Genomic DNA, 22112 nt, shown 5'->3' with positions numbered 1-22112 from the left:
TGGTGCATTGTAGGGAGTGAGTTCCCATGCATTTCTGAACAGGACCCAAAAATGCCTCTGCTTTATCTTAAAACCACTACAGACCCCTTACAATGCATGGATGAGTTTGCTATTCAGATTCAGTGCAGTGCATTGGTCATGACAGATGAGGGACCAGCTAAAGCCTGTGTGTGGTTCCTAAGGAAATCTGCACCTTTTCAAAATACATTCAAAACATGCTTTGGTTCATTATTATGCACTAATTGTGGTTTGTCATTTGCACCTGTTGTGAATAAATTAGTACATCCGATTTGACCAGTACAATTTTAAGAATTGAAAGAATCCATCCATGTATGTTTTATGCATGCACATGTCATCTAATGTGCTAGGCTTAACCTTTAAAACAAGTTCCTCTTGATAATCTTGAATTAAAAGATGGGTTTGTTTCCCTAAAGTGTGCTGCACTAGGCTAAACACTACCAATTAAGTTCATTTGTAGGGGACATTTGTATTCTTTCATGGTGTGAATTTGTACTGTTATTAAAATGAAGGAAATACAACAAATTCAGTTTGATGTTGCACAGGAACAAAACCACTGACTGTTTCAGTGTTTTAAATATATAGAAGAAAGCTGCACTTCTTGCTTTCAGTTTCACTCAATAGTTGCTGATTAGAAAATATACCACTTTGAAAAGGAGTCCAGTTCCATGTTTTGTGAATTTCAACATGGCTGAGCCTGTGCAGTCAATTTGGCATCTTCCATTTTTGGGCAATGGTTGTCCCCTTTAATTTGGTGTATTTTCATTCAAATATAACACTGCATGAACCACCCTTACTCCATCTGTTGGCTGCACATCTGATATTTAGTCGGGTACAACAGCGCAAAGGCAACCCTTAAGGAAAAGGTTTTTTTCTGGTCACAAAGAGTATCGAGTTTGAAAAAATCTTTTTTTTTTTTTATTGAATAAGAGCTGCATAATTTGTGTGAAAAGAAATAACAGATTGTTGTTTTGATTCAAATGTATTTATTTAAAAAAGGTGGCATGGGGGCCTTTTACCCAACACTTGGTGTAAAAGGCCCCAGGGGGTTGTAGTGATATAAATGTAGATATAGGGGCAATAGTTACAGTGCAACATTTGCCAAGTTATGCAATTACCTTCAAGAAGGCAAGATGCTTTTTAAGCTAATGCTTATTCAAAATAACCAATTCAGAAAAGGGTGCACCATTTCCTGTTCATATCAAACACATCTGACGCTTCATCCTCAAGTATTCTATAAACAAATTAATCTCCATTGTGATTGGATCAATCAATGTGAAGCCAGTATAAACATTCTTCATAACAAACCTATTTGACTTTCACCACTGGGGGCATTTAGCTCCATTGTACCCTAATCTTAGCAGAGGTTATTTCAGAATGTTTAGACTATTTGCATTTATCTAGTATAAGATAAAAACATAGTGACACAATATATTTCAGAGGCAGTTTTGACTCTGATATAAAACACACAATAGACATTATTTTAGTTTTTATTAAAAATAAAAGGAAACACAAGGATATTTTATTAGGTTCATCACCTGACATTAGAGAAAAAGTGTAAATAATAACTGCAGCCTTTTCTGAGCAGCTTTCAAATACTAAGGTACAACAAGGAACGTTCGTCACGTCAACCAGTCCAAGTGTTAATAAGTGTTACCAAACCCAATTTCCAGAAGAGATATTACTAAAGTGCATCTAAAGTGATCATCAGTTCTATCTTAAGAAACATAACATACAGAAAACGTATGTAAATATGCTTGGAACTGTGTATTTTGCATCTTTGAATGTTTGTTGCATGGAAGAAATATTTTTAGAAATTTACATGCAGGGCTTTTTTTACTTTTTTTGCATTAATAATAAGGTATGTTTTCAGTGGGAACGGCTACAGAGTCAGCACTGTTTTACCTCTCGTTTACAGATCTAACTATCTTAAACTATTTTTAAGCAAACATGGTAATAAAAGCACACATTGTTGACAAGTTTTTCTCTCTTTTAATGGTTGATCAATTCCATGTATCTCTCCTCTAATGAGCGCAGTGCCTTCATATTTTGGGCAGCTTTGGTACACTTATGATGGGGTTGGTCTCCTGTAGGAATCGCCGGCCTGCGCTTTTGTAGTCGTAAGTGCAGTTGTGAGTCTCTGCATAGCGGTGCATGGAACAGAAGCTGTTGCCACACCTAAAACAAAGAAATTAATCTTTATTAGCTGCACAAAATTATATATACATCAGTCCCCCGTCTGTTGCTTGTGTCGAAGAAGCGACACTAGGGGTCTCTCATGAGCACAGAATATGCCTCTGATCTATGAAAAAAGTTATTAAAAGAGTGATTTTCTTTAAAAGAGTATATTTCAATAAAAGAGCAATACACAGCTGCTTTTTCAGGACGCGTCTTTCTAAAGATGCCTTTCCGCCCCCGTGTAGTTCCTGGAAGCACTAGAGTGCTCTCCGCTTCAGACAGCCACAGGTGTTGTCTCGTGTGTCTGGGCAGTGATCACATCGATCTGGGGACGGCAGCGGGTGCAGCTCCGCCGGGTAGGCCCCCTCGGACCATACTTCCCCACAACATGCTTGTTGACTCCCATCCGTGCTCGAGGCAACAGCGGTTCGCCTTACAGCCAGCCTGCCTATCCTCTGGAGCTCGAGGTGGATGAGCTCGCCGCTGCATCGGAGAGCGTGGTATCTGATGCGGATGACTCCCCTGGGCTACTGCCTTCGGGCCAGCATGCCCAGGCTGAGGCTGACGCTCAGATGACCGACATGCTTTCCCGGGCCGCCGCCAGCGTGGGCTTGGACTAGAACCCTCCGTCCTCCCCACAGCCATCGCGGTTCGATGACTGGTTCCTGGGGTCTGGGCGCCGGTCACAGCTACGCCCCCCCCCGGTACCATTTTTCCCAGAGGTGCATGATGAGCTGACATCATCGTGGACAGCACCCCTCTCCACTCGTCACAAAGCACTCGCTCATCCGCCTTCGCTACCCTCGACGGCGGAGCGGCCCACGGGTACACGGCGATTCCCCCGGTGAATAGGGCTTTTGCGCTCCACCTGTGTCCCGGAAACCCTACCACCTGGCGGGGTCGCCCTGTGCTCCCTTCCAAGGCCTGTAGGACAACATCCTCGCTGACCGCGAAGGCCTACAGTGCCACCGGACATGCCGCTTCCGACCTGCACGCCATGGCCCTCCTACAAGTCCACCAGGCCAAGGCGCTCAAAGAGCTGCACGTGGGTAGCCCTGATCCCAATGTGCGGCAGGAACTGCGCTCAGTGACCGACCTCGCCCTCAGAGCCACGGAGGTCACAGCGCAGTCACTCGGGCAGGCGATTGCCACGCTCGTGGTCCAGGAACGTCGTCTGTGGCTGAACTTGGACGAGATGTGTGAGACCAACCAGACTCGCTTTCTCGATGCCCCAGTCTCCCAGTTCGGCCTCTTCGGCGAAGTCTCCCAGCAGTTCTCCAGGGTGAAGAAACAGACGGAGGCCATCTCTCACATCCTGCCCCGCCGCAAGTCTGCCGCCATGGGCCATGCCCTGTCTGCTCGCCGAGGGCGTCTCCTGCAAAGAGTCAACAGGCTGCTCCGCCTCAACCTGACCCCAGCTCTCAGTCCACGCGTCGAGCGCCCCGCAGGAAGCAGACGCCCCCCGTCTCACAGACCCTCTCGAGGACCCAGAAGGCTCCCAGGTGCTCCCGAGACGTTCGACCCAGAGCCCGAGATGTTAGCTCTGGAGATGGTAAGACCACTCCGTCCCCCGCTGGAGGGCCGGGAGGAGAATCTTTTGTTGAATTAATTTCATTTGACCCCCCCCCAACGGTATGAGAGAAAATCTCATACCGTTGCAACCCTAGTTATATATATAACTAGGGTTGCAACGGTACATACTAGGGTTGCAACGGCATGAGATTTTCACGGTATGATAACAGTCTCAGAAAATATCATATATACATATATACACACATATACACAGTACATGGGCAGTCACAGATGATGTTATCATCAATGCTAGCACATGCCCTATACAGTAAGAGAACTATTCCAAACTATTTCCTAGATTTCCTAGTCACCTGCACAGGTGCACACAGCAAATTAAGTACATACTTCCCTTTCAGATTACAGGCATACAATAACTTTCCTTATTGTAATGTAATAAACTCATACAGAAAGAGTCAACACCCATGGCAGTACTGTACCTGCATTCATAGCTGGTGACTAACCCAGTCTTTTTCCCACACAGGAAGCAGTGCTTTGAACTCTTCTTCTTTGTTCCAGTGGGAACCTTCATAGGGGGTAAGTGATGTGTTGGAGTGCCTAAACCAACATTTACACATACAAAGACAAACAAAGGAATAGTAATATATATATATATATATATATATATATTGTTAAAAACAGTAGTGATTCAAAAGTGCACTGTACGTATTCTGCAAGATTGCCTCAAACTGAATCTTCAGTAAAAATGGCTTAAAAAATGAGTTCCAAATGACTGTTATTTTGGAGCACCACATCTCTCAGCCCTCCACTGCACTCACAGTGGATGGTCAAGACATTGAAGGGAATAGGGCTTAAGGATGATCACTTCTGAATTTAACGTACCCATTATCCTTATAACAAAAAAACGTGTGATGTAATAGAAGGCAGAAGCCAAGCACCGGGGCATGAGATTGGATTTCCAGTCACGTACTTGCAGTGTTATCTATTTTGTTATTTGCTATCACCACTGTATTTTCAAGGCACTGACAATCTAAAAGGTGTCAAAACATTCAGCCGCTCTAAAAGACTGGCAGTAAAATGTCAGGGAACATTCCCCAAATGTATAAGCAACACCAACTTTTGCAAAACCATCATCCATTTCAGTCAGAAGGTCTTCACTGTATTATGGTGAAAATTAAAGGTGATGCGTGTAATGTTTTTCGATGTTAAAGAATTTCTTGCCATCCCAGCTTGATATGCAGAGAAAACTAGAAATACGCCATTTGTATCATTTCTCAAAAGTGTGAATATCACTGTGACACCAGTGATGCAGAAATTACACACTTCATTTAAAAAGCTCGATTGTTAGAGTGTGTTGTCACACTCCATTAATTTATGTAAAATAAAATATCTTCTTCTACATGTAAACTTCACATATAAAATATTCTTCATTCTCAGAATAGCAAAATATAAATTAATATATACATTCTGAGCCGTGCAACTAGCAATAATGTAATTTTTGGTAAAGTCTGTGTGTTGGGGCCTGGGTAGCTCAAGTATTGACGCTGACTTCCACCACTGGTGTCGCAAGTTAGAATCCAGGAAGTGCTGAATGACTCCAGCCAGGTCTCCTAAGCAACCAAATTGGCCCGGTTGCTAGGGCTGGTAGAATCACATGGGGTAACCTCCTTGTGGTTATGATTAGCGGTTCTCGATCTCAATGGGGTGTGTGGTATGTTGTGCATGGATCACAGAGATTAGCATGAGACTCCAAATGTGGAGTCTCTGTGTTGTCATGCACAACGAGCCATGTGATTAGATGCGTGGATTGACGGTCTCAGAAGCGGAAGCAACTGAGACTTGTCCTCCACCACCCAGATTGAGGAGAGTAACCACGCCACCTCGAGGACCTACTAAGTAGTGGGAATTGGGCATTCCAAACTGGGAGGGAAGGGGATTTAAAAAAAAAAGCCTGTGTGTCACCCAATATATTAGCGACATTTAGGAAACTATGAAATGATTGCACTGAGCTCAGTAACAACCCTGTAAGCCTCATTGCAGAGGATGATAATGTATCAGATCATTTAGAATAATTTTGAATCCAGGTAGGGCATTTAAAAGGCTTGATCTAGGCTGGACGCTGGGAGAGGTACAATGTGTGAAGGGGCCATTCACACTGAAGATGTTTTTGCATCTGTTTGCACTGTTTTCAAATAGTTTTTCTATATAAAAATGCGCTTGAAGGGACGTCCTTGGCCGATGTGTGTTTTCAGGTCCTGAAATGGAGGAGTGCAGGAGTGCCACATTTTTTTAAGACAGCATGTCAAGCTTTTAAAATCATGTTTCAAGACACCTAAATTAGGTTTCTTATGGGAATAAAGCAGCAGTCTGTGGAAGAGGTTTGCAAAAAAAAAAAAATGTTGATTAGTGGAAAAGTGAGACAAATGCGATAATCGCCACAGATGACATTACTGACAGCGATCACATTTAAAAAGCTGCTCTGTGATATAGAGCTGTGCTATGAGATGGTGTTCTGCATGGTTTATTTCACAAGAACAGCACACCGTTTATTATGTCAACCCACTCACCTAATCTCTTTACTGAATTGGAGTGTCCGGCTGATGAGCTTGATGGCTGCAACAAGAAGATTTCGCTTGATAAAGAATTCACAAAATAGATATGGATTTAACCACTGGAGTCATATGGATTACCTCTATGATTTCTTTGTGATTTTTGGAGCTACAAAGAGCTTGACCTACAGAGATATTCTTAAAATCTTTGTTTGTGTTCTGCTGAAGAAAGAAAGTCATACAAATCTTGGATGGATTAAGGGCATAAGAGTAAATGATGAGAGATTTATCTTTTCTGGGTTAACTATCCATTTAACCCACAAAACCTTATTTCGCATGAAACTAGACCTTGGAATTATGAAAATATGTTTCTTTATTCAATTATTTCCACAGAAATAGTATAAGCGGGCATCTTCTTCTCTGTTTCACTACGTGTCATTAACATGTATGAACCCACAATGACCCAGAACAGCTACCATTATGAAGATCCTCGCTTATATTTTGGCAGGAGGTTGGCGCGAACACCTGCAGATGGCGCGTGCATCAGAGCGATTCAGAAGAGGTTAATCTTCGGGGAGATGGGTGGAGTTCTTGCAAGTTCATGGCATTTCTATATTAGCTTAAAATCCCCTTTTTTGGAGAATTATAAGTGCACATAACCACAGTTCTCAAATAATCGCATTTCAAGGATTTGTTAACATTTGTGACAGGCATTTACACAATAGCATTCATATGTTTTGGTATAAAAATGTTTTCTTTGTAGCCCAGTGAGATCAAATGTTATCAGCTTTTTGTAGAGGCCAGTAGAGGCCACGGCTGCAACTCACCGTGTATGCGGCTGTGCTCTGTAGGGGGGAGATCCTCCGCAGCAGGTCTTCCTGCAACAGATGGATGTTGGTCGGTAGGGGGGTGGCTGTACCAGATAACCTTCCCAGTGCAAAAGGCCCTGCCAGGGCCTTCTGACCACCGGTTCCTGCCAGCGAGGCCAGGAATTCAGCATTGCTCACCGAGCCCAGTGGCTCCTTGGAAGCTTTATTGGCCATCTTGGTAATGTCCCTGGCCTCGCTTTTGGAGATCACCTCTGAGTGCTTGTCATGTGACTCGGCTTTGAAACCTCGTACAGATGTTGTCTGTGAGGGGGAGCTAACAGAATGAGGAGGGCTGCTGCTGGTTCTGAGGAGGGCATGGGCTGGACTAGGCTGCAAGGAGGAACCCGGGAACTCAAAGTGCTGTGGTATGTAAGGAGGTGTGAGGGGGTCAGGTGGGAGGTGCAGGGAGCTCATTGCATGTCTATCAGGTTGGGACTCTAGCCTGTCTTTTCCTATTGCCCATGTGCCGATGGAGCTTGAGTTGATGGCTTGGGTCAGAAGAGGAGCTGCTGTCTTGGGTTCTGCCACAGCCCCAATAGAGTTCATACTGCTTTCACGCTGAACAGATAAGTCAAGACTCAAGGGCTCTGGAAGATTGAAAGGAACGGGTTTGGGAGGCTCTATAACGGTTGAGTCTCTTTGAAGATCTTCTTCATCTTGAACTACCGGGTTTGATAGAACAGATACAGGTGGGTACACACAGTCCCTCATAACTTTAGGCCCTCGCACTTCCAGTCTGGACACTTTGGGAGGGAGTCTGATCTTCCGAGGCATTGGATTGTCCCACGGTTCCTGAACCATATATATGCTGGAAGCCACAGAGGAAGGATTAGCTAGGCTTGAGGAAGTAGGTCTTGAGAGAGAATTGAATGGTTGGTGGGAGGAGCCAGCAGCAGGGGATGAGGCTGCAGGTTGAAGCTGATCACCAATTGGAGGTAGATGTGTTGAAGAGGCATAGCCTATCTGAGGAAGAACCCGGAACATTCGGTGGTGGCGGGCAGAGCCAAGCGAACCACTGCATGGCCGCGGACCCACTGGAGGTCTGACTTTTAATTTAGCAGTCTTTTTGGGCTGACAAACACACAAGAAAACAATCATAATGCACAATTTTATGAAAATAAGGAAAAATCTGGGATTAGGGGTGGGCATTATGACCAAAACCATACCATGGTATAAGTGATGATATATTGCGATATAATTATTTTTGCTGGAAATTCAACAAAATGGTTTAGATTTTAATAACTATGTAGTAATGACTATTTTTGGACCATTCAATGAATTCAACTCTTTTACATGTAAATGGTACATCATCTCATTAATTTCTTTTTGGAACTTGGACACAAAGCAAAATATACAATTACTTAGACAATTACATATCACATGAAGGATTCATAACTTGTCTTGACTTGTATGTTCCAGTCTGGCTCTGTATATTCGCCTTATACCATGTTTCGCTTTTAGGTATAAAACAAAGTCAAGCAATCATGTAAACTAACAGCAGCACAAATATTTATAACACAGTATAAACTGTATAGTAAAACCACCCTATTTGGGATTATGTTGACTTCAGTAGTGCATACACTCAAACTTAAAAGCTATGGACAGAAATGGATAACAGTAATAAAAACATTTACTTGCAAATATCTGTGACAAAGAAATGGATCCCTACAACTCTGCATAGTTGAGTCTGCATAATTAATGTGCCAAATCTGCAGAGCTTGAATTTACAACTGCACCAGTTTATCAGATACAGCATGGGATGGCCGACACTTCCTGAAGCCAGCTGGAGAACTGCGTTCACTTCCATACTGCTTAACCGACAAATCTAATCAGATGCGTTTGAGAGTAAGGAGGTTCATGCCTTAAGGATAAGATGTTGATTCGATTTGAACTGTTCCACACAATTTCTGCAAGAAAAGATAAAAAGAGCATGCGTTTACTCTGCCTTATGTTGTACCTTTTTGTTAAGGTTCATATTCTCCATCTTGGCCTTGAGCAGCTTCATCTTGTTCATTGTGATGGAGTTCTCCAGCATCTGCTGTTGTAAAGATGCAGTTTCTGACTCCTCCTCTTCTGTGTACACATTGTGCACAGAGCCATTGCTGAAACAAGCACATCCAAGCACAAACTCTTCCATAATCTGTGTTTTATAGTGCTGTTCTGAATAAATGTAACATCAGCCCTTTAAACGTTATATGTAACAAGTAGTGTTTTATTTAATCTCTAAGCTGTGCAGAAAACTCAAATGTTCAATACTAGTTTGGTCTAACTGATTATCAGGATGGCTAGCTGTTAATGAAGCAACACCAGCTGATTACAACTCTACAGTTCCCTCTACCCCTGACAATCATGAAAGATCATCGGAGACAAAAACGGAAGCTCTTATCGGTTTAATTTTCCATGGAAAATATTCTGTAAATGACCAACAGAAACAGCTTTCCTAAGAAAGAGCTTTATATTACTGTATTAAAGTCTAAATTATATTTTAAAAGAACAGTTCACAAAAAAAAAAAAAAAAAAAAAAAGTCATTATTGACCCTTTCAGTAGTTCATTCAAAACTGTAAACCTTATTTTTTTTTTGCTGGGACACAAATTGTGAATATCATTCACAGGAAATCTTCCCTTTGGCTAAAAACTTCATTACGTTGTGACCAAACGTCATTGGCCTTAAGCCTGACATGTATATTTGATGTTTTGATATATGCTATGGTGCTACATTGAATTTGAGAGCTACAGTGCAGGGCAGGATTTTCTTTGTATAAGGACTTAAATACTCATTGGTTTTTTCACACAAATGTATCGTATGAATTCAGAAGTGAAATGTAGCATTAAAGTCAAATAGGGCTACTTGTATGACGCATTCATAGTGTATTTGTCCTTTTTAGGACATTGACCTTCATGGTCACTATGAATTAACATTGTATGAAACATATGGGTAAGGAATGACAAGTGAGTAAATAATGACCTATCCCTTTTAGTATGCCAGTGCATTATGTGTATCTATCAGTGAAAATGCATTCAAGATATAAAAGGTTTCGTAGTTCTGCAACATCTGATTTCATCTAAAAAAGGTAGCAGAGTTCTGTGTGAAAGGAGTTGTTCCTCTTTTCACATGCCTTTTCTCTGCTTTGAACTAACCTCAATGATTCAGATACAGGTGTGAGCGTTCCATCTCCTCGGTCCACCACTCGGAAGAAATTGAGCTGATCTCCCTCTCGATACACCAGGAAAGTGACCTGTTTATTAGGCAGAGACTTTTCCCACATCTCCTCTCTCCCTGTGTCGAGGCAGTCAGAGATCTCCCTCACAGAGTCATCGGTCACTGTCACTGCAGGTAACCAGAGAAAACAGGATGCAGGTCATATCAATTTCACACTGTTAACTAACGGAGTGCCTACACGCTCCTGGAACAGTAATGAGCAATGTTTTTCCTAGGCCTCATGTTTCAAAACAATTGCACAATGGAAGTGGTATAGGGAGTTCAGCAGGGGGTGCTCACCCTGTGGTCTGTGTGGGTCCTAATGCCCCAATATATTGACAGGGACACTATACTGCAAAAAGCACCGTCTTTTGGATGAGATGTTAAACCAAGGTCCTGACTCTCTGTGGTCATTAAAAATCCCAGTGCACTTCTCGTGAATAGTAGGGGTACAACCTTGGTGTCCTGGCCAAATTACCCCCATTATCCTTTCTCAGTCATGGCCTCCTAATAACCTCCAGCCCTGAATTGGCTACATCAGTCTACTCTCCTCACCACCAATAGCTAGTGTGTGGTGGGCGTTCTGGCACACTATAGCTGCCGTCGCATCATCCAGGTTGATGCTGCATACTGGTGGTGGTTGAGGAGATTCCTCCAATACTATGTAAAGCACTTTGAGTGCCTAGAAAAGTGCTATATAAATGTAAGGAATTATTATAATAATTATTATTATTAATGGCACATCCATTAAGCTCTTGCAGTCCACAAGGTGAGACTGGGGGCAATTGTAACTCATTAAAGTTCTTCACTTGCATACATCCTAGCAAGATGACACTAATTAAGCACATGCTCAGTAGAATTCTCTCTTTGCCTGAGAAAAATATGTGTTCACTTTGTGAGAAATGTTGAACAAAACACTGAATTTAAGGTTTAGTATATTTCTTCTGCTGTCTATAATTTGATGCCTTAGATCTACTTGATTGTTAGGTTGTTGGTTTAAAGTTAACAAGAATGAAATCTACTGACATGGTCACCACTAGCTACCATACCAGACTGATCATTCCAGTGAAATCCAGGCTTATTGTAACACCGGTTAAGAAATAATAAATGACATGATTAAAATGAAAGATCCGAGTCTTTAAAATATGTGATGAACAAGACCTAATTAAAATAACAACTTGAAGACTGTTCTTGACTCATTTGACAATCAACATAATTTAGTAGAAAAGACTTTGCTCAAATAATAATGCGGAAGTAGGAACAGGGAACAATTGCAATATGGGGTGAGGTTGCATGTAGAAGAGGAAAGGTGGGGAGGAACTATTTCTGCTGACCCACTCTGTCCATGTCCGGGAGTTTCTGGAGAGGGATTGAGTGGGGGAGTGAAACCAGGCCAAGCTAGGCATTGGAGGGGCAGCTCACACAGTCTCGTGGCTCGCATCTCACATCGCTCTCCTACTTAATCTGTTGGAGGATTGGTTTAATGATGATGATGGAAGGATGGTAGGCAGAGATTGATAGCTTGTACGAAGAGGTCTTGTACGTAGGGTAGGTCTCTGCTTCAAACACATTATTCCTGACATACACTGCTGGCCAATTTTTGGAATAATGTACAGATTTTGCTCTTATGGAAAGAAATTGGTACTTTTATTCACCAAAGTGGAAAAATGATTCAACTGATCACAATGTATAGTCAGGACATTAATGATGTGAAAAATTACAATTACATTTTTTTAAAAAAAATTCAGAACTTTTTAAACTACTTCATAGATTTCTCATCAAACAATCCTCCATGTGCAGCAATGACAGCTTTGCAGATCCTTGGCATTCTATCTGTCAGTTTGTCCAGATACTCAGGTGACATTTCACACCACACTTCCCGTAGCACTTGCCATTGTGACTGTCTTGTCGAGCACTTCTCACGCACCTTACAGTCTAGCCGATCCCACAAAAGCTCAATGGGTTTAAGATCCATCACACTCTTTTCCAATTATCTGTTGTCCAATGCCTGTGTTTCTTTGCCCACTCTAACTTTTTGAGTTCTGTTTCAAAAGTGGCTTTTTCTTTGCAATTCTTCCCATAAGGCCTGTACCCCTGAGTCTTCTCTTTACTGTTGTACTTGAAACTGGTGTTGAGCAGGTAGAATTCAATGAAGCTGTCAGCTGAGGACATGAGAGGCGTCTATTTCTCAAACTAGAGACTCTGATGTATCCTCTTGTTTAGTTGTACATCTGACCTTCCACATCTCATTCTGTCCTTGTTAGAGCTAGTTGTCCTTTGTCTTTGAAGACTGTAGTGTACACCATTATATGAAATCTTCAGTTTTTGGCAATTTCACGCATTGTATATCCTTCATTCCTCAAAACAATGATTGACTGATGAGTTTCTAGAGAAAGCTGTTTCTTTTTTTGCCATTTTTGACCTAATATTGACCTTAAGACATGCCAGTCTATTGCATACTGTGGCAACTCAAAAACAAACACAAAGACAATGTTAAGCTCCATTTAATGAATCAAATAGCTTTCAGCAGTGTTTGATATAATGGCAAGTGATTTTCTAGAACCAAATTAGCAATTTAGCATGATTACTCAAGGATAAGGTGTTGGAGTGATGGCTGCTGAAATGTGGCCTTTCTAGATTTGATTAAAACTCTCGCCATTGGTTGAGTCAATGATCTGGGCTGGACACTGGCTCGATACATCGCACCACAGACACAATGTTTACAGTTTTTGAGAAATTAACCTAGAAATTGCTTGCTTACAGTTGTCTCTGCAGACTAAGTTATAAGTATTTTAACACCAAAAAAAAATACACACTTCAGTTTTATATTCAATATTATGATTCATTATTATTCAATATTGTTATTTTTTTAATGATACTTCTGACATTTCTACATATATATATTTCTTAGATCGCAATATAGAAAGTCAAATTCTAGTAGTCAAATGAAAGTTTAAAATTGTCTCCCCTCCTGCAATAGCATTAGATATGTTTAGGGTCAGTGGTGAAAACGCACCTCGTCTGGTGTTTACAGGCCCTCCCCTCATGGCGAGGACCAGCTTGAGAGTGCAGCCCTCAGTGATACTGAAAACACAACCACAGGAAAACTCAAAGCAGGCAGCAGCATCACAAACTTAAAACCGGTTAAGTTTGTAATTCTGCCTTCTATACGAGTTCCCACCAACTAAATTTCACACACTTCTTCACTTGATATCTGAAGCACAATGAACACCACCAAATATCCTTCCAGAAAGCCTCCATGTGGAACATTAACTGACAAGAATTTATGACAAATCCACCTTCTGTGTCCTTCACACTGAGCCAGTCTGCTTGAGAGAAGTGGCTGTTTTTAAAGGGATCGCTCACATAAAAATGTATATTCTGTCATTTTTATTAAAAAAATTAAAGTATCAGGATCCAAAAAAGCACCACAAACTTAGTCTCATATGACCCAATATTCCCGTGAGTAAATGATTATCTGATTTTCATTTCTGGGGTGAACGATCCCTTTAACTCTTAGACCTTATTCACAATAGCACCACATTTGCTTTTTGATGTGAAATAAAACAAGTCTGTGAGGGATAAACTTACAGTCTCTGCAGAGGCACGTACTGTATAAAGTTTCTAAATCACATCTACTTACACACACACACACACACATTATATATGAATGAGAGAGAGAGAGAGAAAGAGAGATTTTTTTTCCATTGTTTCATCAGGAGAATGATCTTAAACACTAAACAACTGTAGTACAATAGATGGCACTACTGTGAATAAGGTTCATTCAGAGCTTAGTGCCAGTGTCATGTTTAGTAGAAGTTAACCTTGTTTAAAGTAAAGCCAAATGAGCTTACTTTACTTTTTTTAATAAAAATAACAAAAAACTGTCTGGAAACAACTCACCTGTAATCATGCAAGCAGTACTCATCTTCAAGTTCCATACCATTCCAAATCAAATGCTGCTGTGAGACAGGAATGCCTGTGACCAACACAATGCCATCAGACTATAATAAACAATCAAACACATAGACCAGGGCAAGACAAACCAATTACAACATCTTTAAAGTACTTTATCAGACTAAAGAAGCTCAAACAAAAGAGCAACTGCAGAAGAACTGGAACATGAGGTGGACATCTGATTGCAGTTTATGGCTGCCCAAATTGAATGTTTCTGAACTGTAATCATTGGAGGGAAACAGAAAGAGCAAAGAAAATAACCCCAGCCTTTGGCATCTTTAAGTAAAAATCAATGCTCTGTAACATTCATAATTTCACAGCTTTGAGCCCTTACAAAAGGTGTTTGATTATCTTCCAGAGGCACAGATTTCAAAGATCCATCCATCCATCCATCCATCGTCAACCGCTTATCCTGTGTACAGGGTCGCGGGGGGCTGGAGCCTATCCCAGCTAACATTGGGCGAAAGGCGGGGGACACCCTGGACAGGTCGCCAGTCCATCGCAGGGCCACACATAGACAGACATACACTCACACTCACATCCACACCTAGGGCAATTTTTTTTGGAGACACCAATTAACCTAGCCTGCATGTCTTTTGGATGGTGGGAGGAAGCCGGAGTACCCGGAGAGAACCCACGCAGACACGGGGAGAACATGCAAACTCCACACAGAAAGGCCGGGGCAACCAGGGTTTGAACCCACGACCTTCTTGCTGTGAGGCGACAGTGCTAACCGCTGCACCACCGTGCTGCCCAGATTTCAAAGATGACCAACAATAAAAATGGGTCATGACTTTGAAGTATTTCATATTGTTTACTTTATGTTGCTCATATGGAGCTCTTCTTTAGATATCATGGCGAGAATAAAAATTACGCAATATATTAAATCCATGTCCACTGCAGGTTAGTAATCTATACAATGTAAATAAAGAGATCACAAAGAATCAATTCAGTGAAAATGCATAGATATTCAAAACTTATTTACTACAGTATTATGGAAGCCGTGGAGTGCCAATTAAAAATGAATGAAGAAATAAATGATGAATCTATTAATTTTAAAATAAAAACATAAATAAACCAATTCATAAATTGACAAATAAAGACACATTTAAATTTGTTTATATCATGGTTTAAAAATGTTACAGATTTAACAATTAAATTATGCATTAGCAAATGGTGTATATAATTTGTTTAAAATGCAATTAAATGTAACAATAAAATCGGACATTAACAAGTAATTTTTACATTTTGCTTTTAAATTGCATTTAAAAAAACATTTAGCAATTTCTTTTCTTCATTCATTTGCCAATGGCTTCTCTTTTTCCATTGGCCAATTTCTTTGGGAGCATAGCAATGAACTCAACCTGGTCTCATTGTGAAAACGTGACTATATACACTAACGGTCAAAAGATTTGAAACACTTATTCTTTATTATAATTTTTTTTCCCCACATTTTAGAATAATAGTAAATTCATCAAAACTATGGAATAACATAAATGGAAATATGGGAATTATGTTGTGACTAAACAAAATCCCAAATAAATCAAAACTGTTTTAAATTTTAGTATCTTCAAAGTAGTCACCCTTTGCCTAGAATTTGCAGACATGGACTCTTGACATTTACTCAACCAACTTCTTGAGGAATCAGCCTGGGATGTTTTTTAAACAGTATTGAAGGAGTTTCCATCTATGTTGGGAACTTATTGGCTGCTTTACTTTATTATTTGGTCCAAGTCCGGCTGCAGAGGTGACAAGTGATAATTTACTTCTGATACGCTTTGCGTCTGTTTCTTTGGCGTGAGCTTCATAGAGCACATAAACTGCTCATACCTCTAACAACCGTCCAATGACAGGCCATCTTACATCTCCTACGAGTGGCACGTGGGAGAGAGATGTGTCTTAAAACGGAGTCAAAAGTTAATTGGTTGCTTCCACAAGTCAACTGTCTAATGGCATTTTTAAACTTGATCGTCAAATAGAGAAAGAAATGCAATAGGCAAATGGAAAAAGAAAAGCCAAAGTAAAATGATAAAGAAAAGCCATTGGCAAATGAAGAAAATAATTGACAAATGCTTTTTAAAATGCAATTTAAAAGGTGTAATTAAAAATGACTTATTAATGTTTTATTTTATAGTTACATTTTATTGCATTTTAAACATGAATTAAATACATTATATATGAATGCACAATTTAATTGTTAAACAATTACATTTTAATACAGTAATGAAATAAACACATCTAAATGTGTTTATTTATTTGTCCATTTATAAATTGGTTTATTTATCCACGTTTTAATTTTCAAATTAAAATACTAATAATTTATTCCTTCTTTCTTTTTAATCTCCTCAGCTTCAATACAGCATCAAACCAGCAAAAGCCAGCAGCATAGCAACTATGACTCATATCTGCCCTCCTGTGTACACCAAATAAACAAACAATCATGTCACCTCCAAGATTTAGTTTGAATATATCACAATGTTCAAGAGAAATAATGACACAGGAAACCCCCTTAAAATGTTTGAATTTTCTCATATATCATTATACAACCTTTTAAAAGTTTATTCTGGTGACTCTAGAATTTTGTTGGTCATTTCTTGAGCTTATCTGCACTGGTCTGCAAATTTAGGAATATGAATGCAAATGTTGCTCCTGGATATAAAGTTTACACTAAAAAGTTTCAAACGTTTGCGCTGGCTGGTGATTAAGTGAATAGATGTGCCTTTATTGGGTGTAAAGAGTAATAAGACACCAGTAGAGGGGTAGTCTTCTAGACAGGATCAGTGAGGACATAACAGTGTGGTGGTCAGATGGTTAGTGTGTGTGCGATGATGTGTATTGCGATGGGTGGAGGCCTAGACATGCCTTTTAAACCGTAGCCTTTTAAACAAGTGTGCATCAACCAATTTCTCCATTATATCTTACATGGACATTTGCATACACACTTGAAATAATTTTTTTTGGTTTCAGCTAAAAAAACAGATTCATTCAATATATAAAATTCAAACAAATGATGCTAGACCTTTTCACAGAACAAAAGTTTCTGAGCCATTTTTGGAACTAAAGTGATTAAAGTCTAAAGGTGATATTTAGTGGATGTTTCATGTCAGTTTGAAGCAATCTGATTCCCAGACGGATAACTCCTAAGGCCCAGACACACCAAACCAACATCACAGAACTATCGGCGACAAAAGCCTGTGGTGTCACCTCACGTCGCCTGTGTCTGGGCTAAAAAGTTGCTCTTGAACACACCACAAAGACTACTCCCAACGGCCAACTACCACGTTTGTTCTGTGTCCGCGTGAGAGGAATTAACTCTCCATACCAGCAGGTGGCGAGTAGTCTGTATACGTCATTCAAAAAGGGAAACCGGAAGAGCTAGGTCTGCGGATATACAAACCGTAAACAAAGCAGTGCTTGCTTACCATTTTCACACCAATCTAGCTCACCACAGACGAATTCGTAATATAGCTTCATCGATTATGTCTGATAAGTTGCAAATGGCACTGGCGTTATCAGCCCTTCGTCATATGCTTGCTTTCATCACTTCCGTTCTTCTCGTGCACTGGTTCGCTAAGCTGAACAGCCAATCAGACTGATATGTCTCACTGACAAGCTCCGGCACCGATTCAACTAGCTCAATCGGCCTGAAAAAAAGTTGGCTTGGTGTGTCACAGCCTTTATGAGTAGGTTAATTTGATTCTACACTGGAAATACATACAGCGCTACCTTCTGAACAAATTTATATTATCAGCCGTATCTTTTAATGAATAACTTACTGAACCACAAGTCATTAATTTCTTCATGTCCGACTCAAAGTTTCTTTATTCTGCGGAACACAAATTAAGATTTTTTAAATAATATTTCAGCTCTGTAGATCCATACGATGTAAGTGAATGGGTGCCAACATTTTGAAGCTCCACAAATCACATAAAGGCATTATAAAAATAATCCATATGACTCCAGTGGTTAAATCCATATTTTCTGAAGAAATAAGAAAGATGTGGGTGAGAAAAAGACCCAATATTTAAGTCAATGTTTGATAGAAATTCTTCTTCCCTGTCCAGGAATGGGCGATATGCATAAAGAATGTGAATCACCAAAAACACAAGAAGAAGTGAATGTTAAAGTGCAGCCTGGCTGAGAGGGGAGGAGAATGTATAGTAAAGTTTGACTTAAATATTGATCTGTTTCTCAACCACACCTACCAAATCACTTCTGGAGAAATGTTTTAACCACTGGAGTCTTATGGATTACTTAGTCTTTTATAAGAAAATTAGAGAACTTTCATTTTTGGGTGAACTATCCTTTTAAGTATCCAAATACATTTTGGGGCAACTGTATGCTCATATTTGCTCTGTACTCTATAATACTTAACATTTCCATCTCATAATGCTTTTCATAACCAGTCTGTACAAAGCCATAAAAGGGGCAATGTAAGAAGCCATGCCAGATTTATAGACAGCGTGCATTGAAAGGTGGCAAAATTACAGCCCCAGAAAGCACATCAGGAAATCTAATAATCTAAAAAACTAGGCCATTCCTCACCTGTAAACTACCTTTAAAAAAGCAAACCCCTGCCTGAGAGGACCAGACATGTTGAATCTGGAGAAACTGGTGCTGTCTAACACATCAGAGCTAATGATCCTCAGAGGAACACAATCTGCGCTCAAGGCACCATTTAGACTGGCATGTTTAAAAACCTGTATGCTGTACTGAACAGCAGTCTGGACTGACAATTTCTTGGTTTTGAACTAATGTTTAGTCTGTCTTTTTCATTTCACACTTATCAGTGAAGTGTTTTGTGTTCATCAGACACAAATTAAGCACGCTGCTCAGTCAAAACATGTTTTGCTCAAGTGCAGGTCCTGAGAGACAAGCAACATTAATCTCCTCTAAATGTGAGAGAGCTGTGCCCCCAAACAAATAAAAGCCTGTTTACTGAAAGAATAACATTTCTCGTTCTAACAAAGCTGTTTGCAACCATTCAACCAATCCATTGGATTCAGGGCACACTTTTTAGAGAGGGACATTTTATTGTGACAAATGAGAAGGAATGATTTTTAAAACAGCTCTTTCTACAACCTGGCACTATACAATCAACACAATCTTTCTTATTAGAATGCCTCTAAAGGCTCTTTTCTACCATCAGGCCAAATGGTTTTGAACGGATTCGGTCTCGTTGGCATGGCATGTTTCATTGGACTGGGCAAGTGACAATTGTGAGTCGCCCCATCACTATAGCCATCTCTCCAGAACTGTTCACTGTCCTGAGCATTACCATCACTATTCTATGTTGTTGTGTACAGCAATGCAGCAGTCAAAAGAGGACACCTACCCTCCAGTCTCTGAATCTTAGCCTTGACAGAGATGACCTGTTCAAAGTTTGAGACGCGCAGCTGGAAGCAGGTGCCAGTCAGGGTCTCTATGAAAAGCTCCATGGTCTCGCTGAAGGGCAGCTTGTAGTGCACCACGCCTACATTGTTATCATTGAAAAATGGTGGGTTCCTCTTGTCAGTCATTTCTGCAAGGGGAGGCCAGGGCTCAGGAAGAGACAATGAACCCTGCCCAAGGTGGGGGAATGAGGGTTGTGTTCTCACCTCTGTCACAGACAGAACACATCATTCATGGAGCTTGAGGCTGTGGGGATGTAGAAAAACATAGAGCATTATATATCAAATTTATCAAATTAAAGTTCCCACACTTTATCACCAATGAATTTCCATGTATTTTCCATTACCTTTTCAGTCCATTATGATTGTTGGAATAGGATTATTTAGAAATAATGGAATCACTTTATAATAAGGTGCATTCGTTAACATTGGTTGATGCATTAGGTTTCACAAACAAAGAAGAACTACTTTATATATGTTTTTTCACCATTTACCATTTCACCATTCATCTTTTTTTAATATTAGTTATATAAAAATACAACTGTTCATTGTTAGTATAGTGCATTAACTAATGTTACCAAATACAAAAAAAATTTGGTAACATTAAAAAAAAATTCTTAAATGTAGAAATTAACATTAACCAAGACTAATAAAGGCATCAAAAGTTGTGTTCATTGTTAGTTCATGTTAACTAATGTTGGAACCTTATTGTAAAGTGTTACAGAATTTTAAAGAGATCGCTGGTGATTCAAACTATTACACTTATTAGTGTACAAAGGTCTCTATTAAGACCCTCAATAGACAGACAATAGGTTTTACAGAAGCACTCACACAAGAGCAACATATGAAATACTTTAAAACAAAGCCAAACTAGAAAAAAATAATCTATATTCTCTACAGCAGTATAAATAATTTTTTCAAATATTTGTTGATATTTTAACAATTTCCATTACTTTTCCAGGCCTGAAAATCACAATTAAAAGTGTCCTGGTCATCTAAATAATTCCTAATTGAGTCCACTCTTAGCTTTATTAATGTGAAAAAACTTGTAAGCATATTTACAAAAACAGCTAAGTGGCCAGTTTGGAAAAATGTGGAGCTCCAAAAAGCATGTTAAGGCAACATAAAAGTAATCCATAAATACTCCAGTGGTTAAATCAATGTCTTCAGAAGTGATAGGATATATGTGTGTGAGAAACAGATCCATATTAATTCCACCTAAAAATGGGGCTTGTCATAAGGTAGGGATTCATAATAAAAAGGGACATAAATATTGATCTTTTTCTCACTCACACTTATCATATCTCTTGTTAAGACATTATATTTCTTTGTTTGGACCTACAGAGCTGAAATATTCTTCTAAATCTCTTTGTTTGTGTTCTGCTGAAGAAAGAAAGTCATCCACATCTGGGGTGGCATGAGGGTGAATAAATTATGAGAGATTTTTCATTTTTGGGTGAACTATTATTTTATTTATATGAGATTATACACACTACACCACCTAAACCATCACATAGTTTTGCAGCAGTTTTATTGAAGTACAGTATTTAATGAATATGGCTCAATTGCCGATTATGTTGAACACGATTTTTGCCGATTATGTTGAATGAATAAGGATGTTGTGCTATCAGGATCATAATCTACATAACTAGTCTAAATAGTACAAATGTAATAGTAAAGCTAAATATTACGCTTTTTCACTTACTGTAATCTGCAGCCGATCAATAAAGGAAGTATCCAAAGGTCCAACCGACCAGCTTTGTCCTTTCTCATTTTAAACAATACTCTTTCAGTACACCCATTTGTCATCTTACCTTGACAGCATCAGGGGATCTGTAGGGAGGGACACCTGGATCAACACAAATATTGGCTGATGTCCCAGCAACAGCACCCCCCAAAAAACAAGCTAGCTCCCTTAAAAGGTAAAAGCGATAGTCTCCGGACTGTAACGGTTAGAACAATCAATAAAAGGTATTTTAGTTCTGCTTAAGTGGCTAGTTGCTTTAGCAAAAGGCCAGTGCCAGCCCAACGAACTCTTCACGGATACCGTTGATTCACAGCTTGTCGAGTTTATTAGGTAAAACGTATCCTTATTATTTCGAGCCACGAACAACTGCTTTTGTTCCCATGTAAACCGGCTCAAAGGGGCTATTAAAACAGAATCCGAATATCCGAAGAGGAAAGTCACCCTATTATGTTGTCTGGGATTGACAGTGAGGAAAACGAATAAGATTGGTTACTGCTGAAATAAAGAGACGCTCTCATCCAATGGTGGCACAGAGTGGGCGGGATCATACTCGCGTCTCCCGGATGTTTCACCCTGGTCACCCTGGCAGCGTCAAACATATGACCACGTATCGCTTCTAAACACGACGATAGCTGTAGATATGGATTTTCAATCTATGATTTAAAGATCATTCA

General features: G+C 39.9%; 1 protein-coding gene and 1 long non-coding RNA gene across 3 annotated transcripts in view; one reads left to right on the top strand and one right to left on the bottom strand.

The window, feature by feature from the left end:
• The window catches only part of LOC127617999 (uncharacterized), a 33633-nt gene that overhangs the window by 4929 nt on the left and 6592 nt on the right, over positions 1–22112 (top strand). The window lies entirely within an intron of this gene.
• zfand4 (zinc finger, AN1-type domain 4) lies at positions 1000–21888 on the bottom strand. 2 transcript variants are annotated; one of them, XM_052090198.1, is made up of 10 exons: positions 21506–21888; positions 19637–19938; positions 14248–14323; positions 13361–13428; positions 10284–10473; positions 9102–9246; positions 7103–8215; positions 6294–6339; positions 4206–4323; positions 1000–2196 (listed from the first exon to the last, which is right to left on the bottom strand). In XM_052090198.1, exons 2-10 carry the CDS (start codon positions 19818–19820, stop codon positions 2061–2063), a joined length of 2076 nt encoding a protein of 691 aa, XP_051946158.1. In that variant the 5' UTR covers positions 19821–19938; positions 21506–21888; the 3' UTR covers positions 1000–2060. The 2 variants fall into 2 exon arrangements, with proteins under 2 accessions (XP_051946158.1, XP_051946159.1); XM_052090199.1 differs by lacking the exons at positions 13361–13428; positions 21506–21888 and having other exon boundaries at positions 19637–19668.

Source organism: Xyrauchen texanus, chromosome 24 (genome assembly GCF_025860055.1).
Source record: "Xyrauchen texanus isolate HMW12.3.18 chromosome 24, RBS_HiC_50CHRs, whole genome shotgun sequence".
In the NCBI taxonomy this organism is placed as follows: domain Eukaryota; kingdom Metazoa; phylum Chordata; class Actinopteri; order Cypriniformes; family Catostomidae; genus Xyrauchen; species Xyrauchen texanus.
Note: the sequence above shows the minus strand (reverse complement) of the source record. Positions and strands in the feature narration are given on the sequence as shown.